The sequence below is a fragment of the Salvelinus fontinalis genome, chromosome 18, assembly GCF_029448725.1.
Source record: "Salvelinus fontinalis isolate EN_2023a chromosome 18, ASM2944872v1, whole genome shotgun sequence".
Taxonomy (NCBI): domain Eukaryota; kingdom Metazoa; phylum Chordata; class Actinopteri; order Salmoniformes; family Salmonidae; genus Salvelinus; species Salvelinus fontinalis.
The window spans coordinates 10,722,784-10,750,750 of record NC_074682.1 but is presented as its reverse complement, the minus strand read 5'-3'; the positions used below and the strand labels follow the sequence as shown (position 1 = coordinate 10,750,750).

The following is a 27,967-nucleotide window of genomic DNA, read 5'->3' as shown; positions in this document are numbered from 1 at the left end:
CGATGTCTTATCCCTGTGGGAATGTAGATGCGCTCAGGAGGACATGTAGTAGGTGCGGGCTCCCTCTCCAGAGCCTGGGGAATGTCCACATCTACGACTCAGACCACAGGGGCTACGACTCGAGAGGAAGGGATTATGGGACAGGGCATCGGCTTTGGTGTTCTTTGAACCTGGGCGATAGGTCAACGTGAAGTCAAATCTTGTAAAGGGCCCACCTTGCTTGGCGCAGATTCAGCCTCCTCGCCCAGGCCTCTATCAGATCAAGTCTACAGGTGGTGCCTTCTGCCCATTAATAATCAGTTTAGCCTCGCCCTGCCATAAGGATAGAGCTGACATAAAAACAAGTCTGCTTAATCCACTAACTCCTACGTTTGCGTAATATGCAAACGCAACTATGAGCAAAGAGCAAATATAAGACAGATTAGCAAAACACTACTTTAATCTTTTAACACCCATTCGTTTAGAAATATCATATACCACACACATACAATACAAAGAACCAGTTTGACTTTATTTGGGAGTTTAAATTGAGTACAAGATAAAACTAAATAATTAAACCTGCCACGATGTTGTTGGTATATGAATATGATCCAGATAATACATTTTTTGGAAACCAAAGTTGATAATGGATATATGAATAAATGATCTGACAGCTGGATAGGGTAGACTTGGACTGTGGGAGAGATTTCCAGTTCACATGTATGATAGATATCTGAAAGTGAACAGGAACTACCAAAACCCCTCTCTTAATGACCATATCACATTTCCAAAGATGTTCATTTTGTACATGCTGTTATATTTGAAGACCTCATCCTTTACCTGCACAATCCCCAGAAATATTCAATAATCTAACTCCTTGGCTATGTTGATGTCCCTCTGTCTACAAAGTCATGTAGAAAGTAAAAGGGTAGTGTTGCTTGATTTATTTTCTTGTGCAAGCTGTTTTAAACATAAAACACCCAGGTTCCCCAGGATTGGCAATAATCACACGACTGAGAGAATGTCATATGACAAAATGCTAACATCGGCAGAAAAAGACAGAGATCAGCAGAAGCAATGCTTCTTAAATGCAGTCATTTCCAGTGTAATATGTTTTTAACTGTCTGGTGGGTTTTATCATCAGAATCGGAGTCGAGTTAAAATCAAACATCAATTTAAAACAAATTAATTGTTTAGCGGAGCAATAACACTCCTGACAAATCGGATATTTTAACATACTATTTTAGGTTAATCTTCAGCCCTTTAAACAAATGCCATTTCACATACAAATGTAAACATTTACCAACATTTTTTCGTCAATGGGGCAGTTCAATTGTGTTTAGAATAAAATACGTATATACAGGGTCAAACGGGTGGGGTTAATGAAATCAATCTACCAATCTATAAAATCCATGAAATAGGCACTGACTACTGCTGCATGCAAACACAACTCCGATCATATTGGCTCAATCTAGGAACAAATAAGTTGTTGTATGTCTGTGAGAAACCAAGAGACAAAAAGCATTTCCACTTTAGCATGTAGTGGCTGCGAGGCCAGGGGGATTCAGATGTCACCATCAACAATAAGACGAGTACACATGAAACCTATGTTGACAAGAGCCTGGGACTCCCATATGATTGTAATGTCGTGAGTGTCTAGGTGGGCACAGTGATCTTGCGGGCCAGCAGAGCCAGCAGAGCCAGCTCCACACAGCCCTGGGCCTGTTCCAGTGCCTCTGCAGCCTCCCTGGCAGAGAAGCCAGCTGTCTGGATCCTCTGGATGTGCTCAGCCGGAAACTGTTCGGGAACGGGATGTGGAGCAGAGAAGAGAGGGGCTGGAGAGGAGGAGGGGTGTTGGGGGCCCAGGGCCTGAGGAGGTGAAGTACGGGGCGAAACGCCGGAGTCGTCCTCAGGTGAACCCACAGCCATGGACAGAGGGCTCCGCTGTGTTGGCTCAGGATGGAGGCCGGGAGTGTCTGGGTTGTCAATGGCAGAGGCTCTCCCGTCTGCCACGCCCCTCCCCTGCTGCCCCTCAGGGGGCTCCCTGAACTCCAGCTCTGCTTGGAGTGAAGAGTGCGAGGGACTCTGGACCTCAGACACAGTCCCTCTGTTTTTACTGGCATCTAGCCCATACCCGTCAGCCCTCCTTTCCCCCCTGGAGTTGTCTGGACACTGTGGTTCTAGCTCTCCCTGACCCGCTCCTGGTTCAGCCTCTGCCCTGTCCCTAGTCTCCAGGCTCTGCTCCTGGCCAGAGGTGCCTGGCAGGACACAGTCAGGAGGAGGCCCTCCGTCAGACATAGCAGCAGCAGCATGGTTGGCTTTGGCATCGCATGGTTCTGCACCAGCTATAATGGCAGTAGAGGGGGAGGGTTGTGTAATGTTTTCAGGCGTCAGGGTTTGGGGCTCTGCGGTGGGGTTGTCAGTGTCCTGTCTGTGTGAGGGGGAGCAGGAGGCACTGCGTTCCTGGGGGGACAGGCCACAGCTGTTAGACACCAGCAGCTCATGAAGCTCCCGTAGGGCCTGGGCCAGAGACAGGATCTGGTCTGAGTTGGGACAGCGCTCCCCCTCTGGCTGGTCCCTCTCTGATTGCACAGTACTCTGGGATGAGGCAGGGGGAGACTCCATATCTGCAGATGTGGATCCAGAAAGACAGGGCTCCAGGGTGAGTGATGGGGGATTAGAGATGGGACAGTGGGAACCCCCTTCTCCACTCTGCTGACTTGGCTTACTCAGACATGTCTGGTGATCTGTGGTGTTGACTGACATGTCCTCCTGCTCCATGGGCTGAATTGGGAGGCTTCCCTCTGGGAGGGGGGACAGGGAGCCATTGTCTGCCTTCTCAGAGCCACACATCTCTGGAGGGATCTGACTGTCTGAACCTCCCAGGGTGGGAGTGCCAGTCACACATTTGTCTGCAGGAGGGGCGCATATGGACAGATCCTGAGCCGTGGGAGCGGGGATGGTGGGTAGGAGTGGCTGGGTGGGGTTGGTAGGGCTTGGGTCTGAGAGAGGAGACTGTTGGGCTGTAGGTGCTATGTTCTGGGCCTGGGATGAGGGCCCAGGGATGGGGAGACCCAGGAAACCAGGCTGGGTTTGGTTCTGCCCTGGTGTTTGGGCTCCGGCCTGGCGCATGTAGGCTGGAGCAGACTGAGAACGGTCCAGGGCAAGGCTCCGGGGGTGACCGGGGGAAAGGGGGGAGGACAGGGGCATGTGGTTCGGGGGTTTGAGTGTTGGGAATGGTGGGGATTCCGGTGAGGTAGTTTGTCCACCTGCAGTGTGAGGTTAGAGATCAGTTTTAGAATGAAACAGTAGTTGAACAACAATTGAAGCCTGCTATGGACCAAAACAATCTTGCACACAACATGCATAGTTTGTCCATGCCAGCTTCTGAAATGAAACATGACATTGAAATGCAGAGACCTTAAAAGGGATAGTTTGAGATTTTGGTTACTTCCCCAGTCAGATGAACTCGTGGATACCATCAAATCAAAGTTTATTTGTCATGTGCGCTGAATACAACAGGTGTAGACCTTACAGTGAAATGCTTACAGGGTCTAACCAATAGTGCAAAAAAGGTATTTTTATGTTTTTATGTCAATGCGTCCAGTATAAAGGAAGTTAGCATTAGCACAATGACTGGAAGTCTACAGGAACAGCTAGCATGCTTCATTGCCAAAATGTCTAACTATCCCTTTTAAATCAGTGATTGCATCCTCTACTTTTTAAAATAATTGAAAAACGTGGTAAATACTATTGACCATTTATCAAAGGATTTATTAATAACATCGTACCAATATTTATGTTTCTTTCCCCCCAATAAGCCCAAAATACAATTTTGCAACAAAAAAGAAAAATGGGTGATGGACTTAGCATTGATTCTCTCTGTAGGTTTGCAGTACCTGGTTGGTAAGGCCCTCTCCAGCTGTCTCCCCAAATGCATCAGTGCTGTCCTGTTCAGGGTTAGGCCACACACCACACATCATGCAAAGGGACGCAGAGAGTTAGCACTCGCACACAAAGCATGCACCACGCTGTCAGACTGTTCACATAGTGGTGAACAGTGTCAGCCAAGATCACTTTATTTGACCTATGACCCTGGAGGTCACAGAGTGATCACAGGACCTGTCAGCTAACCTCCCCCATAAGCTAAATTGGTTCGCAGAGTGATTTCAGTGTATTTTTTTACTTAGTTAAAGAAGAACTGTAAAACCAAATACATTTACAGAACCAAACAAAGACTAACACTAACTAGACTAAATCCAACCACAGGTCAGGTTTTGATTTCATACCTAGGTCTGATCTATAAAGCTTATTTTTGAGGTGATGACATGCAGTGATCATGTATGTGATAGAATCAGGGGTTGGAATTGGTTTAGTGAACAGAACCAAAACAGATTTTTTTTTCAAGGAACAGAAACAGAACCTAGAACAAAAGTGATCCATACTGTTCCGGAACAGAACCGTTTAATAACGTTATTTTACATTCCAGACTTTTCCCCCCCAGTCCCACAACAAAATGTAACAAAGTGCCTACGCAAAGCCATCACTCTCACTCAGAAACGTATTCCATAGTCTGCCTGCAAGCTGGAAATCTTACCCTGTGCGTTTAGGCTACCTTCCCCTCCGAAGCATAGGCTACAGTACTGGTGTTACAAGCTCGATTCGGGAGAGATATTTTTAATTAGCTAGAGAAAAATGGATTAACTTTTGAAATAGTAGTTAAGGATACTATAGGCCTAGTTATCACTTAACGTTGAATTCATTACTTAAAAAAGGTAAGGCGTGTTTTTAATTCTGTTGTCGCTCTGCACACACAAGCAGTTAGCGAGCTAGATCAAAGTACATTTAATGTACCTCCATTAAAGCCGCTCCTCTTACGTATAATTGTCGGCCTAATTCAGATAATGCATGTCATAAGATGCCTTCAAGCCTCCTCAACCCTCTCCCCACCTGCAAAATGTTGGTTGCATCTTCACCATAAGCAACACTTGACTGTCCATCACGCATGTAAACAACTTGCTTGCCTGTTATATCCGCACTGATTGGTGAAGTAATTTAATGAGCTAAATGTAAGGAACAGAAAGGAATGATCTAAACCGTTATCTTTTTTGGTGTTCGAACCGGTTTAGAACTTTATTTTGCTGGTTGGAATGAAACCCCCCCAAAAATTGTGGTTCTGTTCAGAATTAAACAATTGGAAAATAATTTTGGTTCCAACCCCCGCTGAGAATGCAGATGACTGTAGAAACAGGGCTCAGGAGTAAAGAAGCTAAATGCAAATGTGCTTTCTGGCTCATGTCTCTGCTGCAGTAATGTCCACTGCTTTAGAGTGTGTAGGCAGAGCTGAGGAATCACCATAGCCTTCTCTCAGACCGCGTTCCTTACCGCTCTCCTGTACAGATCTCTGAAGTGCCTCTGCCAGCTCTCGGTCTGCAATCTCGTCTGGCTGGGCGTCCTCGCGCCCCTCGGGCCCGTATGCCAGCCGGGCACACTCTGGCAGCTCCGCCTCAGGCAGGAAGTGGGTCTCAGTGCCCGTTGTCCCGATCAGCAACGTGTTCTTCTTCAGGTCAATGGAACACTGAGGTAGCAGGATATATAGACAGAACAGTAGTTTAAACACAGGGATTAGTTAGGATGTCATCAGGATGTATTCAGACCCCTTCTTTTTCCACATTTTGTTACGTTACAGCCTTATTCTAAAATTGATTTGTCTCCAACCCCCCCCCCAAAAAATAAATAAAGGAAAAGCTGAAATTACATTTACATAAGTATTCAGACCCTTTACTCAGTACTTTGTTGAAGCACCTTCGACAGCAATTACAGCCTCGGGCCTTCTTGGGTATGACACTACAAGCTTGGCACACTTGTATTTGGGCAGTTTCTCCCATTCTTCTCTGCAATTCCTCTCAAGCTCTGTCAGGTTGGATGAGGAGCATCGCTGCACAACTATTTCCAGGTCTCTCCAGAGATGTTTGATAGGGTTCAAGTCTGGGCCACTCAAGGAAATTGAGACTTGTCCCGGAGCCACTCCTGCGTTGTCTTGGTTGTGTGCTTAGGGTTGTTGTCCTGTTGGAAGGTGAAACTTTGCCCCAGTCTGAGGTCCTGAGCAGGTTCATCAAGGATCTCTGTATTTTGCTCAGTTCATTTTTCCCTTGCTCCTAACTAGTCTCCCAGTCCCTGCCGCTGAAAAACATCCTCACAGCATGATGCTGCCACTGTGACGACCCTCCCACTCTGTCCGCCAAATTCTCTCTCTTTGCTCTCGTTTTCCTTAATAGGATGTCGGTGGGCGGAGCTGGGAGGGTCGTCAGCGAAATGGCCTCGAGTGTGTCCCGGGGCTAAATACACCTTTCCCCCATTAACTGAGGAGACACTGTCCACGCAGACACACTATGTTTGGTTGTGGCATTTTGTGGCTTGTTTATTTTGGCACCTCAACACCTCTCATAATCACCATCTATGCACATAACCACTGATTACACACACACACACACCATTGTTAATTGTATATAGTTTACTTTAGTTAAAACTTCTTGAGAATACAGGGGGTGCTGTTTTCGCATTAGCATAATTTCCTCTACAGATTAAACTGCCTCTTATTCAATTATTGCTCTTACTATATGCATATAATTAATACCATTGGATAGAAAACAATCTATAGTTTCTAAAACCGTTTCAATTTTGTCTCTGAGTGAAACAGAAGTCATTTGACAGCACTTTCCCTGACCAAGAAGAAGAATGCAAGATGTGTATGCTCGCTTCAACGCTCTGCCTATATATGGTCACGCCACCTATGACCCGAAACACACTTCATTCGTCTTCCTCTGGGTGTCAAGAGGACGTCAGAGGAGAATTTTTTTGTTTATCTTGTACTGACGTGAAATAAGACCTATTTCTTTGGCGTGACCGACAACTTCCGGTTCTCTGAATCGCGCGATTTGGAGGTGCGATTGTCTACTGTTTTGCTGCCGTTACGGATGAAAACTATCTCCGTCTCGAAGTTTGTTTGATACATGTGACCATATCATCTTAATGTATGTTTTTTCAATATAGTTTAATCAGATTATTTGAATTTTTTCGGGAGTTTTGCCGTGTTCCGTTCTGTGAGTTTTTTTTTACTTTGGACAGAACCGTGCCAGTCGACCAGTACCTATGCTAAATGAAGAGGGAAAGTTGCCATTATGAATGGATTGAACGACTCATCAGGACTAAGGACACCTTGATCAACATTCTGATGAAAGATCAGCAATAGTAAGACCCAATTTACGATGTTATTTCATATATCTGTCGTGCATGTGAACTGGTCGTGGGCGCCCAGCTGGTTCTGGCTGGCGTGGCTATGCTAATTTAGCGCTACATTTTGTTTTCGCTATAAAACATTTAATAAATCTGAAATATTGTTTGGATTCACCAGATGTTGGGCTTTCAATATCTGTACGCTGTGTATTTTTTCTGAAATGTTTTAAGATAAGTAATTAGTTATATGACGTTGGTCTCTGTAATTGTTCTGGCTGCGTCGGCACTATTTCAGATTGCAGCTGCAATGTAGAACTGTGATTTATACCTGAAAAATGCACATTTTTCCCAAAAAAACTATGCTATACCATAAATATGTTATCAGACTGTCATCTTATGAAGTTGTTTCTTGGTTAGTGGCTATATATATTTTTATTTAGTCGAATTAGTGATAGCTACTGACGCAGGAAAAAACTGTTGGAGTAAAAAAATTGTGTCTTTTGCTAACGTGTTTAGCTAATAGATTTACATATTGTGTCTTCCCTGTAAAACATTATAAAAATCTGAAATGGTGGCTTTATTCACAGGATCTGTATCTTTCATTAGGTGTCTTGGACTTGTGATTTAATGATATTTAGATGCTACTATTTAATTGTGACGCTATGCTAGCGATGCTAATCAGTGTGGGGGGGTGGGGGGTGCTCCCGGACCCGGGGTAGGTGCTCGGTAGAGGTTAATAAATATATTTTTGTTATTCCTTGAACTGTGTTGTCTCCCTTCTTGTTATGGGCTACTAACCGGTTCGTGACACCACCACCATGCTTCACCGTAGGGATGGTGCCAGGTTTCCTCTAGATGTGACACTTGGCATTCAGGCCAAAGAGTTCAATCTTGGTTTCATCAGACCAGAGAATCTTGATTCTCATGGTCAGAGTCCTTTCGGTGGCTCTCATGTGCCTTTTACTGAGGAGTGGCTTCCATCTGGCCACACATCCATAAGGGCCTGATTGGTGGAGTGCTACAGAGATGGTTGCCCTTCTGGAAGGAACTCTGGAGCTCTGTCGGAGTGACCATCGGGTTCTTGGTCACCTCCCTGACCAAGGCCCTTCACCCCCGATTGCGCAGTTCGGGTGAGCGGCCAGCTCAATGAAGAGTCTTGGTGGCCACTGTGTTCTTGGGGACCTTAAATGCTGCAGACATTTTTTGGTAGCCTTCCCCAGATCTGTGCTTCGACACAATCCTGTCTCGGAGCTCTACGGACAATTCCTTCGACTTCATGGCTTGGTTTTTGCTCTGACATGCACTGTCAACTGTGGGACCTTATATAGACAGGTGTGTGCCTTTCCAAATTAGCAAACATATCTTAAAAACCTGTTTTCGCATTGTCATTCTGGGGTATTGTGTGTGTAGATTGAGGATTTATTTTTATCCATTTTAAAATAAGGCTAATGTAAAAAAAAAAAGTGGAAAAAGGCAAGGGGTCTGAATACTTTCTGATGCACTGTACAGTCGTGGCCAAAATCTTTGAGAATGACACAAATTAATTTTCACAAAGTCTGCTGCCTCAGTTTGTATGATGGCAATTTGCATATACTCCAGAATGTTATGAAGAGTGATCAGATGAATTGCAATTAATTGCAAAGTCCCTCTTTGCCATGCAAATGAACTGAATCCCCCCCAAAACATTTCCCCTGCATTTCAGCCCTGCCACAAAAGGACCAGCTGACATGTCAGTGATTCTCTCGTTAACACAGGTGTGAGTGTTGACGAGGACAAGGCTGGAGATCACTCTGTCATGCTGATTGATCATATGGAGTGTGAAGGTGAACGGAAAGGCTCTGGAGCAACGAACCGCCCTTGCTGTCTCTGCCTGGCTGGTTCCACTCTCTCCACTGGGATTCTCTGCCTCTAACCCTATTACAGGGGCTGAGTCACTGGCTTACTGGTGCTCTTTCATGCCATCCCTAGGAGGGGTGCGTCACTTGAGTGGGTTGAGTCACTGACGTGATCTTCCTGTCTGGGTTGGCGCCCCCCCTTGGTTTGTGCCGTGGCGGAGATCTTTGTGGGCTATACTCGGCCTTGTCTCAGGATGGTAAGTTGGTGGTTGAAGATATCCCTCTAGTGGTGTGGGGGCTGTGCTTTGGCAAAGTGGGTTGGGTTATATCCTTCCTGTTTGGCCCTGTCTTGTGGTATCATTGGATGTGGCCACAGTGTCTCCTGACCCCTCCTGTCTCAGCCGCCAGTATTTATGCTGCAGTAGTTTGTGTTGGGGGGCTAGGGTCAGTCTGTTATATCTGGAGTACTTTTCCTGTCTTATTCGGTGTCCTGTGTGAATTTAAGTATGCTCTCTCTAATTCTCCCTTTCTCTCTTTCTTTCTCTCTCTCAGAGGACCTGAGCCCTAGGACCATTCCTCAGGACTACCTGGCATGATGACTCCTTGCTGTCCCCAGTCCATCTGGCCGTGCTGCTCCAGTTTCAATTGTTCTGCCTGCGGCTATGGAACCCTGACCTGTTCACCGGACGTGCTACCTGTCCCAGACCTGCTGTTTTCAACTCTAGAGACCGCAGGAGCGGTAGAGATACTCTTAATGATGGGCTATGAAAAGCCAACTGAGATTTACTCCTGAGGTGCTGACTTGCTGCACCCTCGACAACTACTGTGATTACTATTATTTGACCATGCTGGTCATTTATGAACATTTGAACATCTTGGCCATGATCTGTTATAATCTCCACCCGACACAGCCAGAAGAGGACTGGCCACCCCTCATAGCCTGGTTCCTCTCTAGGTTTCTTCTTAGGTTTTGGCCTTTCTAGGGAGTTTTTCCTAGCCACCGTGCTTCTACACCTGCATTGCTTGCTGTTTGGGGTTTTAGGCTGGGTTTCTGTACAGCACTTTGAGATATCAGCTGATGTACGAAGGGCTATGTAAATAAATTTGATTTGATTGACTTCAAATAACAGACTGGAAGCTTCAAAAGGAGGGTGGTGCTTGAAATCTTTGTTCTTCCTCTGTCAACCATGGTTACCTGCAAGGAAACACGTGCCGCCATCATTGCTTTGCACAAAAAGGGCTTCACAGGCAAGGATATTGCTGCCAGTAAGATTGCACCTAAATCAACCATTTATCGGATCATCAAGAACTTCAAGGAGAGCGGTTCAATTGTTGTGAAGGCGGCTTCAGGGCGCCCAAGAAAGTCCAGCAAGCGCCAGGACCGATTCAGCTGCGGGATCGGGGCACCACCAGTACAGATCGTACTCAGGAATGGCAGCAGGCAGGTGTGAATGCACCTGCACGCACAGTGAGGCAAAGACTTTTGGAGGATGGCCTGGTGTCAAGAAGGGTAGCAAAGAAGCCACTTCTCTCCGGGAAAAACATTAGGGACAGACTGATATTCTGCAAAAGGTACAGGGATTGGACTGCTGAGGACTGGGGTAAAGTCATTTTCCCTGATGAATCCCCTTTCCGATTGTTTGGGGCATCCGGAAAAGACAAGGTGAGCGCTATCATCAGTCCTGTGTCATGCCAACAGTAAAGCATCCTGAGACCATTCATGTGTGGGGTTGCTTCTCAGCCAAGGGAGTGGGCTCACTCACAATTTTGCCTAAGAACACAGCCATGAATAAAGAATGGTACCAAAACATCCTTCAAGAGCAATTTCTCGCAACCATCCAGGAACAGTTTGACGAACAATGCCTTTTCCAACATGATGGAGCACCTTGCCATAAGGCAAAAGTGATAACTAAGTGGCTTGGGGAACAAAACATTGATATTTTGGGTCCATGGCCAGGAAACTCCCCAGACTTTAATCCCATTGAGAACTTGTGGTCAATCCTCAAGAGGCAGGTGGACAAACAAAAACCCACAAATTCTGACAAACTCCAAGCATTGATTATGCATGAATGGGCTGCCATCAGTCAGGATGTGGCCCAGAAGTTAATTGACAGCATGCCAGGGCGGATTGCAGAGGTCTTGAAAAAGAAGGGTCAACACTGCAAATATTGACTCTTTGCATCACCTTCATGTAATTGTCAATAAAAGCCTTTGACAATTATATTATACTTTAGTATTCCATAGTAACATCGAACAAAAATATCTAAAGCCACTGAGGCAGCAGACTTTGTGAAAATTAATATTTGTGTCATTCTCAAAGCTTTTGGCCACGACTGTATATGTGGTAGTGTTCATGGAAATGGAGGGACAGGTATAGGGATCTGACCTGATGTCTCTTGAGCATGTCCAGTCCAAGCAGCATGTCCATAGGTTGGTCCTCCAGGATGGAAAAGGAGCAAGGCAGGAAGTCCCCTTCTATCTGGACCTGAGCTGCATAGGGAAACACACACACACACCTCACTTTTAGCCGTTATCAGATGCTACCATCAACATTTGCTAGAGGTTTGAATGTCTTTTCTTTCGACAGATTGGATAAAACAAGGAAAACATCGCAGGAGCCGCTTGATTGTGGAGAAACACCATGTTCAGTTTTTTCAACTAGCGCTGGCTAGTTACTCGTTTTCAGCCGGGTACTTTTCCCACCTAAATTAACTAGGCTAATTATAAATAAATTAGCTAGTCAGAAGAAAAAAAAGTCTACCAAACCCTCTCCCACTAGAATTAACGATATGCATATTCTATCGATCTATTGATAGGACAGGTGCTTGTCAGTCACAAGGTGAGCAATAACAGGGAAACACTGCTGGTTTGACAGTGCTGTCTCTCCCGCCTCTCGGTAGGTGTGTGTGTGTTGTGGTTGCAGTCAAATTTCTTTACACAGAGGGAGAGAGCATGAATTTGCACGTCCCATATAATGTGGTAACGATGAGTCGAAATCCACTTAGCATATTGTTTTCTGGCACATTCATGTATTTTCTTTCACATGCAGGAACAATGTTGGCCCGCTGGCCCAGGAAAACCACGTGTTGGACCAGTGGATCTTGTCAGTGACGTAACTTTTCAGCGCATTTTTGCATTCCAGTTCAACATTTACCTGCTCTGTCGCTGTCTACCATTGAAGACTACACGTGTAAATGTCATGCTATTTGTATTTGAGCAATACGATTGGCCGTTCAGTCAAGCACCACCACACTCCCGAGTCAACTTCGAGCACGCGAGCAGTACATGAGTTGACGCTTCGAACACACCGACTGCGTTATTGCGTTTCGATACACCAGAAGTACATTCATTTCCAATGGAACGCTGCATTTGCCTTGCAGCATTGCGTTGCAGAGGCAGTTGCAGTGCGTTCTGTGTGGTGCATACGTTCGATAAATCAAACGTATGCACCAAATTGTATGAGTGGACTTGACAGAAAGTAGCAAAATATGAATGTAGATTTTTTTTTTGCACACATTCAGTAAACATTTGGGATTACATAAAAACATAGACATGCATAGACATGAACATGATAAGCCAAACCATTACCTAGCATAACTATAGTTATTCGATAGCTATCATGGACATGTCACCTACTGTACACAGACACACACGGTTATTTGACCAAATTATCAGGGGTACAGTAGTATTGTGGGGTTTTTATAAGGTTTTTTGACATGCTTAACTAACTATAAGCTAGTAGGGCTTCTTATGCATTAAAGTTTGAAAGTGCTCTGTCTAACCATGAGGCCACAGCCTGAAATATGTGTGTGTATGGAACAAATGTATTAGTAGTGTGGGCGCTGTACTATGTGGCCGAGACTGTGCTAATCTTAGAGAGACACAGGAGGGGGGTGAATCAGGAGACTGCTGACCAGACAATAACAGATAAACTATACACACGAAAAACATATGTGAGGTTCTGAGTTATGCACTATAACCCAATACTACACTGCTCAAAAAAATAAAGGGAACACTTAAACAACACAATGTAACTCCAAGTCAATCACACTTCTGTGAAATCAAACTGTCCACTTAGGAAGCAACACTGATTGACAATAAATTTCACATGCTGTTGTGCAAATGGAATAGACAAAAGGTGGAAATTATAGGCAATTAGCAAGACACCCCCCAAAACAGGAGTGATTCTGCAGGTGGTGACCACAGACCACTTCTCAGTTCCTATGCTTCCTGGCTGATGTTTTGGTCACTTTTGAATGCTGGCGGTGCTCTCACTCTAGTGGTAGCATGAGACGGAGTCTACAACCCACACAAGTGGCTCAGGTAGTGCAGTTCATCCAGGATGGCACATCAATGCGAACTGTGGCAAAAAGGTTTGTTGTGTCTGTCAGCGTAGTGTCCAGAGCATGGAGGCGCTACCAGGAGACAGGCCAGTACATCAGGAGACGTGGAAGAGGCCGTAGGAGGGCAACAACCCAGCAGCAGGACCGCTACCTCCGCCTTTGTGCAAGGAGGTGCACTGCCAGCGCCCTGCAAAATGACCTCCAGCAGGCCACTTGTCTCCAAGCAGCATTTTTTTGTGTTTATGTCCCTGTAGCTGTCAGCAGTTGTGTCAAAAAGACACGGTTGAGGATACTGCGAAAATGATTCTCTCCTCCATGTGTCCAACCGCATGCGACCATTTGCAAAAGATACCTGCATCAGTATAGTTGCCTAGCTGCGCAAAATGTTATGCAGCAGTGATGCAATGACGCAGTCGGTGTGTTCGAAGCGTAACGCCTTCACACCGCACACGCGAGCTGTCCAGAGCAAAAATAAAATCGACCATCAATCTACTAGCTGAGTTTATTTATTTTAGGGAAAGTGATTAACAAAAGTAAACCTTCAATAGTTTACGTACTTGCAATTTGCTGGGCTACAATTGCAAAAAGAAAGCTCCAAGAAGACACCTAGCATTCATCTTGGCTAGCCTACTGTAAGCCCAGTTGATATCTCTTTTGGAACGTTTATCTTTAAGGGAAAGCATCCTATTTTCACATCTTCTCAAAATTACATGTTTTAGAAACAAAAACGAATGCAATTAATACAATTCTAATGAGAGCAATGACTTGCATTGCTAAATTATTACACCGCTTTTAAATACAATAATAACAAAATGTAGCCAATTAATAGCTGGGTATAGAGAGAGCATGCCAACCGATAGGGTCATGCAGGGCCTAATGCATTAAAACTACACCATGTTTGGGCCAGTATGAATTCTGTCCGGGCCAGTAGATTTTTGGCCAACTGGCCTGAGAGGGCCAGTGGGATTTATTTTTATGTTGGACCCATGGTGCTGGAGCATAGGCTATTTACTGTGCTTTAATTGACGAACAGAAAGCTTGACTAGTTTATAAAAGGTGTCAAACTGACTGATCTCACATCCTTGCCATTCATAAATCATACAACGTAGTTATATGTCCATGGTATCGCATCGGGACAAGTTACTTCAAGATTTTCAAATTAACTCCAGTACTTGCCATACAGTCCCGACAAAGGGATACTTAGGGATTTTGGCAATGAAGCCCTTTATCTACTTCAGAGTCAGATGAACTCATGGATACCATTTTTATGTGAAGGAATTTAGCAGGAATTTTGCGAGCCAATGCTAACTAGTGTTAGCGCAATGACTGGATGTCTATGGTATCTACTAGCATGCAAGCAGTTACCATAAGAGTTCGTCATTGTGCTAACGCTAGTTATTGCCAAAATCATGAAGTATCCCTTTAAATCGAGTGACTTGTCAGTAGCATACCGAATCTCATCGGTAAGAGACATTCATTTGGCTCCCTAATTTGCATACTGGTAATTATCTGCAGATAAATTATTAAAACATTCGATGACAGGGAATAAAAGATAAACGTGTTTTACAAGCTAATCTTACTTACAGTGCAGTGAAAAAGTATTTGCCCCCTTTCTGATTTTCTTTATTTTGGCATATTTTTGATACGGAATGTTATCAGGTCAACCAAAACCTAATATTAGATAAAGGGAACTCAGTATCAAAAATATGATCACATCAGAAAGGGGGCAAATACTTGTTCACAACACTATGTGGTATTTTCTAAGATATTTGACAAAAGTTAACTTATCTAATCAAATTATTGACAATGGAGTAGTCAACTGCTGCTTTCTGTGTAGCAAAGCTCATCTTTAACACCGGCTTCATTCTTCAATCATACCTGCATTGCAGATGGCTGAGAAAATACACATGACCAAAAGTATGTGGACACCTGCTTTGACAAACATATTATTCCAAAATCATGGGCATTAATATGGGGTTGGTCCCCCCTTTGCTGCTATAACAACCTCTACTCTTCTGGGAAGGATTTCCACTAGATGTTGGAACATTGCTGCAGGGACTTGCTTCCATTCTGCCACAAGAGTATTAGTGAGGTCGAGTACTGATGTTCGGCAATTAGGCCTGGCTCGCAGTCGGCGTTCCAATTCATCCCAAAGGTGTTTGATGGGGTTGAGGTTAGGGCTCTGTGCAGGCCAGGCAAGTTCTTCCGCACAAATCTTGACAAACCATTACTGTTTGGACCTCGCTTTGTGCACGTGGGCATTGTCATGCAGAAACAGGAAAGGGCCTTTCCTAAACTGTTGCCACAAAGCTGGAAGCGTTATGATTTCCCTCCACTGGAACTGGTTCGTGCCTAGCCAGAACCATGAAAAATAGCCCCAGACCATCATTCATCCTCCACCAAACTTTACAGTTGGCACTATGCATTCAAGCAGGTAACGTTCTCCTGGCATACGCCAAACCCAGATTCGTCCATCGGACTGCCAGATGGTGAAGCGTGATTCATCACTCCAGAGAACGTTTTTCCACTGCTCCAGAGTCCAATGACGGCGAGCTTTACACCACCCCAGCCGACGCTTGGCATTGCGCATTGTGATCTCAGGCTTGTTTGCGGCTGCTCGGCCATGGAAACCCATTTCATGAAGCTTCCGATGAACAGTTCTTGTGCTGACGTTACGTTGCTTCCAGAGGCAGTTTGGAACTCAGTAGTGAGTGATGCAACTGAGGCCAGTCGATTTTTACTCGCTACAGCGGCTAAGCAATTGTTGCTCCTAGACGTTTCCACTTCACAATAACATCACTTACAGTTGACCGGGGCAGCTCTAGCAGGGCAGAAATTTGACGAACTGACCGTTGGAAAGGTGGTATCCTATGGCAGTGCCATGTTGAAAGTCACTGAGTTCTTCAGTAAGGCCATTCTACTGCCAATGTTTGTCTATGGAGATCGCATGGCTGTGTGCTGGATTTTATACATCTGTCAGCAACGGGTGTAACTAAAATAGCCGAATCTACTAATTTGAATGTGTGTCCACATACTTTTGTTTATAGTGTACCTCTTAATAGGAAGCTTGAAGCCTGTGGAAGTCAGCAGACTCTTACATGATTCGTTAAAGGCCCAGTGCAGTCAGAATGAAGTTTCCAGTGTTTCAGCCATTTCATATTGTAAAACAGCTGATGAAACTAACACTGGAAGTGTGAAAAAATGTGATGGGTGTTCTTTCCTGATAGTTGCTGGTTGAAAATACAATCTAGCATTAGAATGTACCACAGGACACCAAAATGGAGCTTGTTCGGCAAAACTTTCGTAACCCCCGAGGGGGCCTGTCTGGCAACCTTTTCTATTTGGCTGGCTACTCCATGTGCTTACGGAAAACACTGCCATGATGTGCATCTTTAGGAAAGGTAATCTCTTTGAGACATGACTTATACCCACCCAAGTGGACTCTGCCAATGATCTTCTGGGTGCCCACTCCCTTGGCGATGCCAGCCCACCGTCGGTCCACCAGACGCATGATGTTACAACGCTTGGCACACGCCTGACTCATGATGGTCATCTGGGCCCCTGGATGATCAGTCAACGGGAGAGAGGGGTGAAAACAAATACAAGGAAGAGCTTTTTCAAATCATGTGCGAATTTTTCTTCATTTGATTTGGAATGGCAAACCAGTTAAACAGGAATATTTATATAATGAACATGAGGTGAGGGTTATATCTTAAATATTAAAAAGGCATTAAACCTCCCTCTTAAAGCCTCCATTATACCGAAATAATATCCAAACTGGTTTTCCAGCAGGCTACTAAAGCCTTGTTTTAAGTGACTCAAATTTTTGGGGGGCATATCTGATTCAAATATGTGTTTATTTTTCCTGCAGTCTGAACAGCCAAAAAGCACATGGAATCAGATTATTTTAAGCCACACTTCAAACCCCCTTTTGAAGGTGGTTTGAAATCAGATACAAATCTGATTCCTGGCCATGCGACTTCAATGATCAAATCTGATTTATTTGCCCTCAAGACTTATTTGGCATATCTTGTTGCTTGCTAGCTATTGGGGTAACTAACTAGCTTGTTAATTGCTTACAAACAAATAAGTGAATGTGCTAGAAAGCTAAACAGCTACCTAGCAAGCTAATTGACTGCTATGGCTAGCCAAAAAGGACTCGTTGCATTATGATTTTTAACATTCAACGTAACTGGAGGACCGTACGTACATATCCCAACCAGAAGCCATGGATTACAGGCAACATCCGCATCGCGCTAAAGCTGTACTGTACTCATCCTTCTTCTTACTCCAAACACCGCGAGTGGAGTTTAGACCAAAAAGCTCTATTTTTGTCTCATCAGACCACATTACCTTCTCCCATTTCTCCTCTGGATCATCCAGATGGTCATTGGCAAACTTCAGATGGGCCTGGACATGTGCTGGCTTGAGCAGGGGGACCTTGCGAGCGCTGCAGGATTTTAATCCATGACGGCGTAGTGTGTTATTAATGGTTTTATTTGAGACTGTGGTCCCAGCTCTCTTCAGGTCATTGACCAGGTCCTGCCGTGTAGTTCTGGGCTGATCCCTCATCTTCCTCATGATCATTGATACCCCACGAGGTGAGATCTTGCATGGAGCCCCAGACCGAGGGTGATTGACCGTCATCTTGAACTTCTTCCATTTTCTAATAATTGCGCCAACAGTTGTTGCCTTCTCACCAAGCTGCTTGCCTATTGTCCTGTAGCCCATCCCAGCCTTGTGCAAGTCTACAATTTTATCCCTGATGTCCTTACACAGCTCTCTGGTCTTGGCCATTGTGGAGAGGTTGGAGTCTGTTTGATTGAGTGTGTGGACAGGTGTCTTTTATACAGGTAACGAGTTCAAACAGGTGCAGTTAATACAGGTAATGAGTGGAGAACAGGAGGGCTTCTTAAAGAAAAACTAACAGGTCTGTGAGAGCCGGAATTCTTACTGGTTGGTAGGTGATCAAATACTTATGTCATGCAATAAAATGCAAATTAATTACTTAAAAATCATACAATGTGATTTTCTGGATTTTTGGATTTTTTTTAGATTCCATTTCTCACATTTGAAGTGTACCTATGATAAAAAATTACAGACCTCTACATGCTTTGTAAGTAGGAAAACCTGCAAAATCGGCAGTGTGTCAAATACTTGTTCTCCCCACTGTATGTGTCACGTAAAGAGAGCAAGGGTTAAGGGAACAGGGAACGTTTTCCAAAAAAATAGGGATTTCGGTAACAACTTTTCAGTTAGAAAATACAAATTTATATTGCAGCTAAAGCAACACGGACAGCACTATAAATAAGGTTTATGTTCTGTGCTGGTCGCTGCAGCAGGGAGGAGAGGGAGACAACGGGTGCTAGTCAGTCATTCGCTGTCATTTTTACCACAGAGCTGCAAGTCAGCCCGGCACAATCAAATCAATTGCGGTCGGACTCCCTGTAGTCATTTGTGTGTCTTAATTATTTTATCAAACAGTGAGCTTAAAAGCAAGCTCAGTGCATATAGTTGATTTGATTAAAACACATAGGATGTGTCTATATGAACAAATACAACAAACATTTCGACCAATCGATTGGTCGAGAAAACAGACGACACTCGGTTGACCAAGATTTTTATTTTTTGCCTAGAAGGCCAGCATCCCGGAGTCACCTCTTCACTGTTGACGGGTGTTTAGCGGGTACTATTTAATGAAGCTGCCAGTTGGACTTGAGGCGTGTTTCTCAAACTAGACACACTAATGTACTTGTCCTCTTGCTCAGTTGTGCACCGGGGCCTCCCACTTTCTATTCTGGTTAGAGGCATTTTGCGCTGTTCTGTGAAGGGAGTAGTACATGGCGTTGTACGAGATCTTCAGTGGAATAGCCTTCATTTCTCAGAACAAGAAGACTGACGAGTTTCAGAAAAAAGGTCTTTGTTTCTGGGCATTTTGAGCCTGTTATCGAACCCACAAATGCTGATTCTCCAGATACTCAACTAGTCTAAAAGGCCAGTTTTATTTCTTCTATAAATCATAACAACAGTTTTCAGCTGATCTAACAATTGCAAAAGGGTTTTCTAATGATCAATTAGCCTTTTAAAATGATAAACTTGGATTAGCTAACACAACGTGCCATTGGAACACAGGAGTGATGGTTGCCGATAATGGGCCTCTGTACGCCTATGTAGATATTCCATTAAACATCAGCCGTTTCCAGCTACAATAGTGATTTACAACATTAACAATGTCTACACTGTATTTCTGATCAATTTAATGTTATTTTACTGGACAAAAAAATGTGCTTTTCTTTCAAAAACAAGTGACCCAAAACATTTCTAAGTGACCCAAAACTTTTGAACGGTAGCGTGTGTATTTTTTTCTAATCACACTGGACTCCAAGTGTATCGGTCAATCACTCCAATCTTAATTCCAACACTGATATCCACAGACTAACCCATCTTTCGCACTACACTACCATTTTACGATTTCCTTTTGCAATACATCCTATTTTGCTGTGACGTCTTACGACGGTCTTGAACCTCTCTATTTGTACCATTTCTACTGAGATTGCCCTCAAATGAAATATTTTACCTAAGCGTATAATCATATTTTCCATTGATTGATCGTGGTTTTTCAGATCTCCTAACAGTACTGTTTGTTTGTTTGTAGGTCCATCTGAACACCGACATGATTTAACAACCACTCCTGGACCTGACTCAAAGTGAGCCCCTGAAGTACAAAAAGAGATCTATTGATTAAGTTTTTAGCTCCTTCGGAAGACTGTCTTCCAAACAAAGACAGCCAATTTCGCCAAACGGGGGATGATTTAACAAAAGCGCATTTGCGAAAAAAGCACAATCGTTGCACAAATGTACCTAACCATAAACATCAATGCCATTCTTAAAATCAATACACAGAAGTATATATATATTTTTTTTTAAACCTGCATATTTAGTTAAAAGAAATCCAGGTTAGCAGGCAATATTAAACTCTGGAAATTGTGTCACTTCTCTTGTGTTCATTGCTGGGCAGAGTCAGGGTATATGCAACAGTTTGGGTCGCCTGGCTCATTGCGAACTAATTCGCCAGAATTTTACGTAATTATGTCATAACATTGAAGGTTGTGCAATGTAACAGGAATATTTAGACTTATGGATGCCACCCGTTAGATAAAATACAGAACGGTTCCGTATTTCACTGAAAGAATAAACGTTTTGCTTTAGAAATGATAGTTTCCGGATTTTACCATATTAATGACCTAAGGCTCGTATTTCTGTGTTATGTTATAATTAAGTCTATGATTTGATATTTGATTGAGCAGTCTGACTGAGTGGTGGTAGGCTCGTAAGCATTCATGCAAACAGCACTTTTGTGCGCTTGCCAGCAGCTCTTCGCTGTGCTTCAAGCATTGAGCCGTTTATGACTTCAAGCCTATCAACTCCCGAGACTAGGCTGGTGTAACCGATGTGAAATGGCTAGCTAGTTAGCGGGGTGCACACTAATAGCGTTTCCATCGGGGAAGTCACTCACTCAGATCTTGAAGTAGTTGTTCCCCTTGCTCTGCAAGGGCCGCGGCTTTTGTGGAGCGATGGGTAACGATGCTTCGAGGGTGGGTGTTGTCGATGTGTTCCTGGTTCGAGCCCAGGTACGGGCGAGGAGAGTGACGGAAGCTATACTGTTACACTGGCAATATTAAAGTGCCTATAAGAACATCCAATAGTCAAAGGTATATGAAATACAAACGGTAGAGAGAGAAATAGTCCTATAATAACTACAACCTAAAACTTCTTACCTGGGCATATTGAAGACTCATGTTAAAAGGAACCACCAGCTTTTATATGTTCTCATGTTCTGAGCAAGGAACTTAAACGTTAGCTTTTTTACATGGCACATATTGCACTTTTACTTTCTTTTCCAACACTTTCTTTTTACATTATTTAAACCAAATTGAACATGTTTCATTATTTATTTGAGGCTAAATTGATTTTATTGATGTATTATATTAAAATTAAGTTAAAATAAAAGTGTTAATTCAGTATTGTTGTAAAATGGTCATTATTACAAATGAAAAAAAGATTGGCTGATTAATTAATCGGTATCGGCTTTTTTTGGTACTCCAATAATCGGTATCAGTATCGGCGTTGAAAAATCATAATCGGTCGACCTCTAATTTTAACCCTTGAGACAATTGAGACATGGATTGTGTATGTGTGCCATTCAGAGGGTGAACAAAATATTTAAGTGCCTTTGAAAAGCGTATGGTAGCAGGTGTCAGGCACACCAGTTTGTGTCAAGGACTACAATGCTGCTGGGTTTTTCACGCTCAACAGTTTTCCGTGTGTATCAAGAATGGTCCACCACCCAAAGAACATCCAGCCAACTTTTCACAACTGTGGTAAGCATTGGAGTAAACATGGGCCAGCATCCCTGTGGAATGCTTTCAACACCTTGTAGAGTCCATGCCCTGACAAATTGAGGCTGTTCTGAGTGCATTGGGGGTGTGCAAATATTTTGTACACTCAAGTGTATATACACACTGAACAAAAATATAAATGCAACATGTCAAGTTTCATGAGCTGAAATAAAATATCCCAGAAATATTCCGTACACACAAAAATAGAATCAAATTTTACATCCCTGTTAGTGAGCATTTCCCCTTTGCCACGATAATCTGTCTACCTGACAGGTGTGGCATATCAATTAAACAGCATGATCATTACAAAGGTGCACCTTGTGCGGGGCCACTAAAAGGCCACTAAAATGTGCAGTTTTGTAACACAAAATGCGACAGATGTCTCAAATTGAGGGAGCGTACAAATTCGCATGCTGACTACAAGATTGTACAGCTGAGCTGTTGCCAGAGAATTGAATGTTAATTTCTCTACCATAAGCCACATCCAACGTTGTTTTAGAGAATTTCGCAGTACATGCTGATGTCAACGTTGTGAACAGAGTACCCCCTGGTGGCAGTAGGGTAATGGTATGGGCATATAAATATATAAAAAGGGGGATTAGAAATGATGCAGGTAATGTTATTTGATAGAATTGAAGTCTATCTGCTAATTTCATAGGAAGGGGGGCATGAGAGGAGAAGTAAGAAAGAGCAGGCAAAAACAGATGGGGCACATGTATGGTGTGCGGGCAAGCAAGTTGGAACAAATCTATATTTATTTTTAATCAAGAGATGTCAGAGGTGGTATAGAGAGAATATGAGCATGTGGATGAAAGAATGGGAAATTGGAGGGAGGAGCCAAGGTTTACAGAGAATTGTAAAATATGGCAGACTGAATAGTAGATAAAGCTGGAATATCATCATGAGAGCAAAGCTGTCAAAACTAGCCAAGGAAAACTGTACTAGACACCACAAAACAAAAAAACTTAACTGAATTGTCTCCCTATTGCCCTAGTCAAAGAAGCTTATGCTTTGCACTGAGGAAGAAAATATTTGTATGCATTACCTGAGTCAACAAAAGCTTTGACATGGTACCCGTTGACTATACAGTTGATGTAGAGCATAACCACCTGGCCAAAGCTCTCGGGGGCCTCCTCCATTGCAATGGTCATGTTCTCCTCTACGTTGTGCTGCCTGAAGTACAAATTGTGTGTGATTATGTAAGGGAAGCAATTGTACATGAATACCTACATTTCTCAAATAGTTTAGACAGAGGGCAAAATTCTATACGTAAACTAGTACATTGTTTGTTTCCAGAAGAGACACTGACTGAGGCCATCTCTGACTCCAACCCTTCCCTTTCCCCTCTTGGCTGTGTGAGTACCTGATGTCCTCCTCTATCTTGGCCTGGGCCTCCATGTCAAATGGGTCGGCAGTCAGAAGCCGGATCCTCTCCTGCTCTCTGCGAGCCCGATCCTGCTGCTGCTCCAACAGCACTTTGGTGAAACGCTCTACGGGAGGCAGTCAGAAATTAGAGCAATGGCCATGATTAGAGCTCCTAGTTGAACACTTAAAGGGATACTTTGGGATTTTGGCAACGAAGCCCTTTATCTACTTTCCCAGAGTCAGATGAATTCATTGGTAGCATTTTTATGTCTCTGCATCCAGTATGAAGGAAGTTAGAGGTAGTTCTGACAGCCTATTGCTAAAAATGGTTTAGTTCGAAGGTTACGTATGTAACCACGGTTATGTGAGCTATTTGGATCACTCCAATATATTGGTATCACTCCGCAGCGGAGGGATACATCCGAGGTGAGGATTTACAGATTTACTCCCATGTCACGGCTGGGGTCCGCCCCTATATATAGACCCCATGGTCGCGACACACTTCCTCTACATAATTTTTGTGGGGCCTCTAGCACTGCAGAGGATTGGAGTGATCCAAATAGCTCACATAACAGTGGTTACATACGTAACCTTCATTATGTTTCACTATTTTGGATCACTCCAACATTGATATACCCATACCAGATTACTCTGTGCTAGAGGGACCTGGCCAGCCAGCGACGAAGTCCCAGCGCGGGACCGAAACGCAGGGGCCGTCAATGTGGAAGGGGAAGCCCAGCTCGCCGCAGCACAGATATCAGCGAGGGACACTCCTCTCAGTAGAGCCCAGGACACAGCCACACCCCGTGTTGAATGTGCCACCACAGATCCCAGCACTGGCCTGCCAGCCAGGTGGTATGCTGTCATAACCGTTTCCTCCCCCCAGGGTCCATCCAGTAGCACTCAGAACTTACCGAAAGAGCATGGCGCTCACCCATCCTCCTCATCGAAGTAATCGCTACCAAGAAAGCCACCTTCATAGAGAGGCGTTTCAGGGAGGCAGACTCCAACGTTTTGAAAGGCGGCTTTGCCAGAGCTGCCAATACCACATCCAGATCCCAGCTCGACAGAGCGGGTCCTAGCTGGACGCAGGTGACACACCCCCTTCATAAATCTGTAGACCAAGGGATAGCACCCTACTGGCCTGTCCATCCACCCCGCATGGCAGGCAGATATAGCGGCCACATACCCTCTCAGTGTAGAGGCTGCCAAGCCCTCATCAAAGCGAGACTACAGGTATTGGAGGACATACTGCATCCCGCATGACTCGGGCACAACCTTAATACCAGTGTACCAAGAGCAGAACAAGCGCCAGCGCAACTGGTATGCTGCGGTTGTAGCCGGCGCCCTCGTGTTCTGCATGGTGTTCATTACACCCTCCTGTAGTCCTAACATGGACCATTGTGGGCTTGGCCACTGAACGGCACGGCCTCGGATGCCACAGAGTTCCCCCGGCCTGAGACAGCAGGTTCGGTCTCAGGGGAAGTTTCCAGGGTGTCCCAAACAACATTGACATGAGAAGGCTGAACCAGGGTCGTCTGGGCCAGTATAGGGCCACCAGAAGCAGACGATGCTCAACCTGGTCCTGTCCAGCACAGCCTGGATCAGAGAAAAGGGGGAAATGCGTAAAGCTCCAGCCCTGGCCAGTCGTGAGCCAGAGCATCCAAGAGGCCCTGGTGGCTCCGACATGGAGTACCACAGAGAGTAGTGCACATTGTCCAGGGAGGAAAATAGGTCCACCTGCGCCCTCCCGAACTTGCCCCACAGGTGCTGCACCACCTGGGGATATAGGCTCCAGTCCCAAGGTGGCGGGCCCTCCCTCGAGAGCATATCCACTGCCACATTCAGGATGCCAGGTAAGTGCGCTGCACGTAGAGACGCTAGACATCCCCGAGCCCAGAGAAGGAGCTCCTGTGCCATAAGATGGAGGTGGTGCAACCTCAGTCCACCTCGATGGTTGATGTAAGCCACCACTGCGGTGTTGTCCATTCTCACCATGATGGCTTCCCTTCAGATGTGGAAGGAAAGACTGCAGGGCCAGCAGTACAGCTCAGAGCTCTAGTGTATTGATGTGCCTGTCGGTCCAAGGGGGTAGCCAACAGCCGCTGGCTGACCTGCCCTTGGTCACACCCCCCCCCCCCAGCCGAACTGGGAGGCGTCTGTGCTGACCAGCTACCGGCAGCACATCCTCAGCATCTCCACCCCACCCTCCACCCCAGGCGGCATGAACCGTCTCCTGCTCTGGAGAGCAGCTGGCAGACGGGATTTGGCCAGCCAGAGATAGTGCCGGGAGGTAACCACCTGCGCCATGGCCCGTCCGTTGGAGCGGGCCACATCTCTCTGGAGCAGGGAAAGCAGACGAGACACCTCCATCGCTTCCCGGAAGAGCTCCTCTGTGCCCCCCTGCAGCTGGGGCAACAGTCTGCAGGTAGGACTGCAGCAGCATGGCCGTGTTGGTAAGGCGGCCAAGAGAGCAGAGGGACCCATAGGCGGCTTTCAAGTCCGCATAAAAGACTCTGGGGGGTATCGACTTCAGTCGCGGTGACATGGCGCGGTGACAGCATGTTAAGCAATTCACAACACACACAGAACAAGCCAGTCGGCAAGTTGTGTAAGGTAAATACAGTCTGTGGCAGCAAGAGCCACCAATATATTAAAGGACGCACACAGAGTCGTAGTGTAATGCTAATGAAACACAAGCATGACAAACCACGGGCGGAAGATACAGATCAACCGCGTGCATCCCCTGGGCCATGTGGGCCATGTGGCCATGTGCAAACAGCCAGTGAGTATACTTCCACGCAAGATATTACACTCACCAGTGACTTACCAAGCGAATTTCAGAGAGTTTGTACCTCAAACCATACAGACGTCCGCCGAGAAAAGGAAAGAGCGTGTGTCGCGGCCATGGGGTCTATATATAGGGGCGGACCCCAGCCGTGACACAGGAGTAAACCTGTAAATCCTCACCTCGGATGTATCCCTCTGCTGCAGAGTGATACCAATATATTAGACTGATCCAATATAGTGAAACATAACATCTGACTCTGGGGAAGTAGATAAAGGAATTAATTTGCAAGATCCTGGTGTATCCCTTTTAGACCCATTATTTACATTGATATCTAACCAAAGAATTTATAATGACAAGATTATCAACACCGAAAGAGAAGGGTTGATGCTATCCCCACTTACCCAGGTCTCCACTCAATAAGGCCTCAGCCAATGGTGGATTGCGCTCCTTGAGCAGGGACAGCTCATGTGGATTGGCCAAGAGCATCTGCTGCAGTAAGGCGGGGTCATCCAGACCCTGAGGAGAGGAGGCGGAGCTCGGTAGGGATGGGGGTGCAGCAGGGGGTGGAGAGCGCTGCTGTTGTGAGGTTGGGGCCTGTTGCTGCTGTCTACGGGTGAACCGTTGACTGGAACCAGAAGAAGTGCCGGGGACTGAGATGGAACTGAAGTCAATACGTGGGAGACCTGGGGGAGAGAGAAGAGACATGGAGGGTAGGAGAGTATGAGCACGACAGAGGGTTCCAGGTTCAGTAAGATGATGCCAGGTAGACAACTGGGCTGAGATAATAACAGTGAGCCATTACTGAGGACCAATAAATAATGAAAAATGTGAGAACTGAAGTGCAAGGTTAATAGGTCTGTTAACCACTCCGGCACTCCAAACTCTCACTAGAACAGCTGGAATCCTCCCATAATTCCAACCTTGTAACAGGGCAGAGATTTCGCACCGGTTCTGTCTCGCCCAACAGTGTTGACCTTACCTGGGAAGGCTGATTGTGCTGGTGGTGGCCTTCTGTCTGCCTGTCTAAGCACCACCACATCTCCATCCTTAAGTCCATAGGTCCCTAAAGCACGGGTCAGGTCTTTCAGAGGCTGCTCTGCATATGTGATCTAAAGAGAGGGAAGGGCCACAGGGGAAAAATAAACATTCTCTTTCCACACTGGACGAAAAATAAAAGGACAAAACTAAAACGCTGTCTGATGGCCAGACCACCTCAATCAGTCAGCTAGGTTGCTAATCAAAAACTGGCAAGCAAACCAATGGAGAGCTTGACATATGTTATATGAGTCAGTAGAAGTTGTGTTCTCAGACGGTTGACACATGATCATAGGCTAGCTAAGTTGGCTAACAACTAAGGTACAACTAATGTTAGCTAGCGACCAGACGCACAATAAAGTTAATTCTGACTAGCAACGTCAATATATTATTCATAGCTAGCTACTACTGTCAAGTCTGTCTGGATAATTAAAATGCTGAATTAACTAACCTGTTGACATAAAACAATCTCTTAATGTAACGTTAGCTACTAACACGTTTATGCTAAGCCAACTAGTTAGCATGTTTTAGCTGGTGGTTCACCTGAATTTCCCCAGCAGGGATTCCTGATTCTAGTTCACACAGAGCAACAAAATCTCTAAGTTCAAGCTCTGGAGAGACATCGAGAGAAAATGTGATTTCCGAGCGGTCATTCGGTGCGCAGAAAACGGTTACCAGCATCGCGCTTTTGGGCAGGGTCACTTGAACCCGCTAGTCACTTGCAGTTTGTTGACACTAGCTAGCGTGTTAGCAACTTTTCCGTGGCTATAATGTCAGTATCGTTGTGAACGCACAAACTTCTGTTTCAGTCAAACGCTCAATAAAAACAATTTAATATGACATATTGAAGTAATCACGGATAGTAGCTAGCTAGGTACATACACCACGGACTGCTGTGTCTTATCAAATAATGATAACTAGCCTATGTTTCTCATTGACGTATTCTTCTTCTTCGTGTGAATTTCCGGCAGATGAGACGCGGTC

At 45.0% G+C, this 27,967-nt stretch overlaps 1 protein-coding gene across 2 annotated transcripts; it reads right to left on the bottom strand.

Moving 5' to 3' along the window:
* Nucleotides 1-490: 490 nt before the first annotated feature.
* Nucleotides 491-27,967, bottom strand: LOC129814943 (protein DDI1 homolog 2-like). Of its 2 annotated transcripts, XM_055868115.1 has the most exons (10): nucleotides 27,527-27,967; nucleotides 26,928-27,057; nucleotides 26,350-26,631; nucleotides 23,156-23,282; nucleotides 22,838-22,965; nucleotides 16,826-16,954; nucleotides 11,437-11,540; nucleotides 5,365-5,557; nucleotides 3,879-3,929; nucleotides 3,200-3,248 (listed from the first exon to the last, which is right to left on the bottom strand). In XM_055868115.1, the coding sequence occupies exons 1-9, from the start codon at nucleotides 27,662-27,664 to the stop codon at nucleotides 3,919-3,921; spliced, it is 1,242 nt and encodes a 413-aa protein (XP_055724090.1). In that variant the 5' UTR covers nucleotides 27,665-27,967; the 3' UTR covers nucleotides 3,200-3,248; nucleotides 3,879-3,918. The 2 variants fall into 2 exon arrangements, with proteins under 2 accessions (XP_055724089.1, XP_055724090.1); XM_055868114.1 differs by lacking the exons at nucleotides 5,365-5,557; nucleotides 11,437-11,540; nucleotides 16,826-16,954; ... (3 more) ...; nucleotides 26,928-27,057; nucleotides 27,527-27,967 and having other exon boundaries at nucleotides 491-3,248.

Bases quoted from the DNA above. Each gene is read 5' to 3' on its own strand.
- LOC129814943 (XM_055868114.1), bottom strand. From the start codon at position 3,189: ATGCCCCTGTCCTCCCCCCTTTCCCCCGGTCACCCCCGGAGCCTTGCC.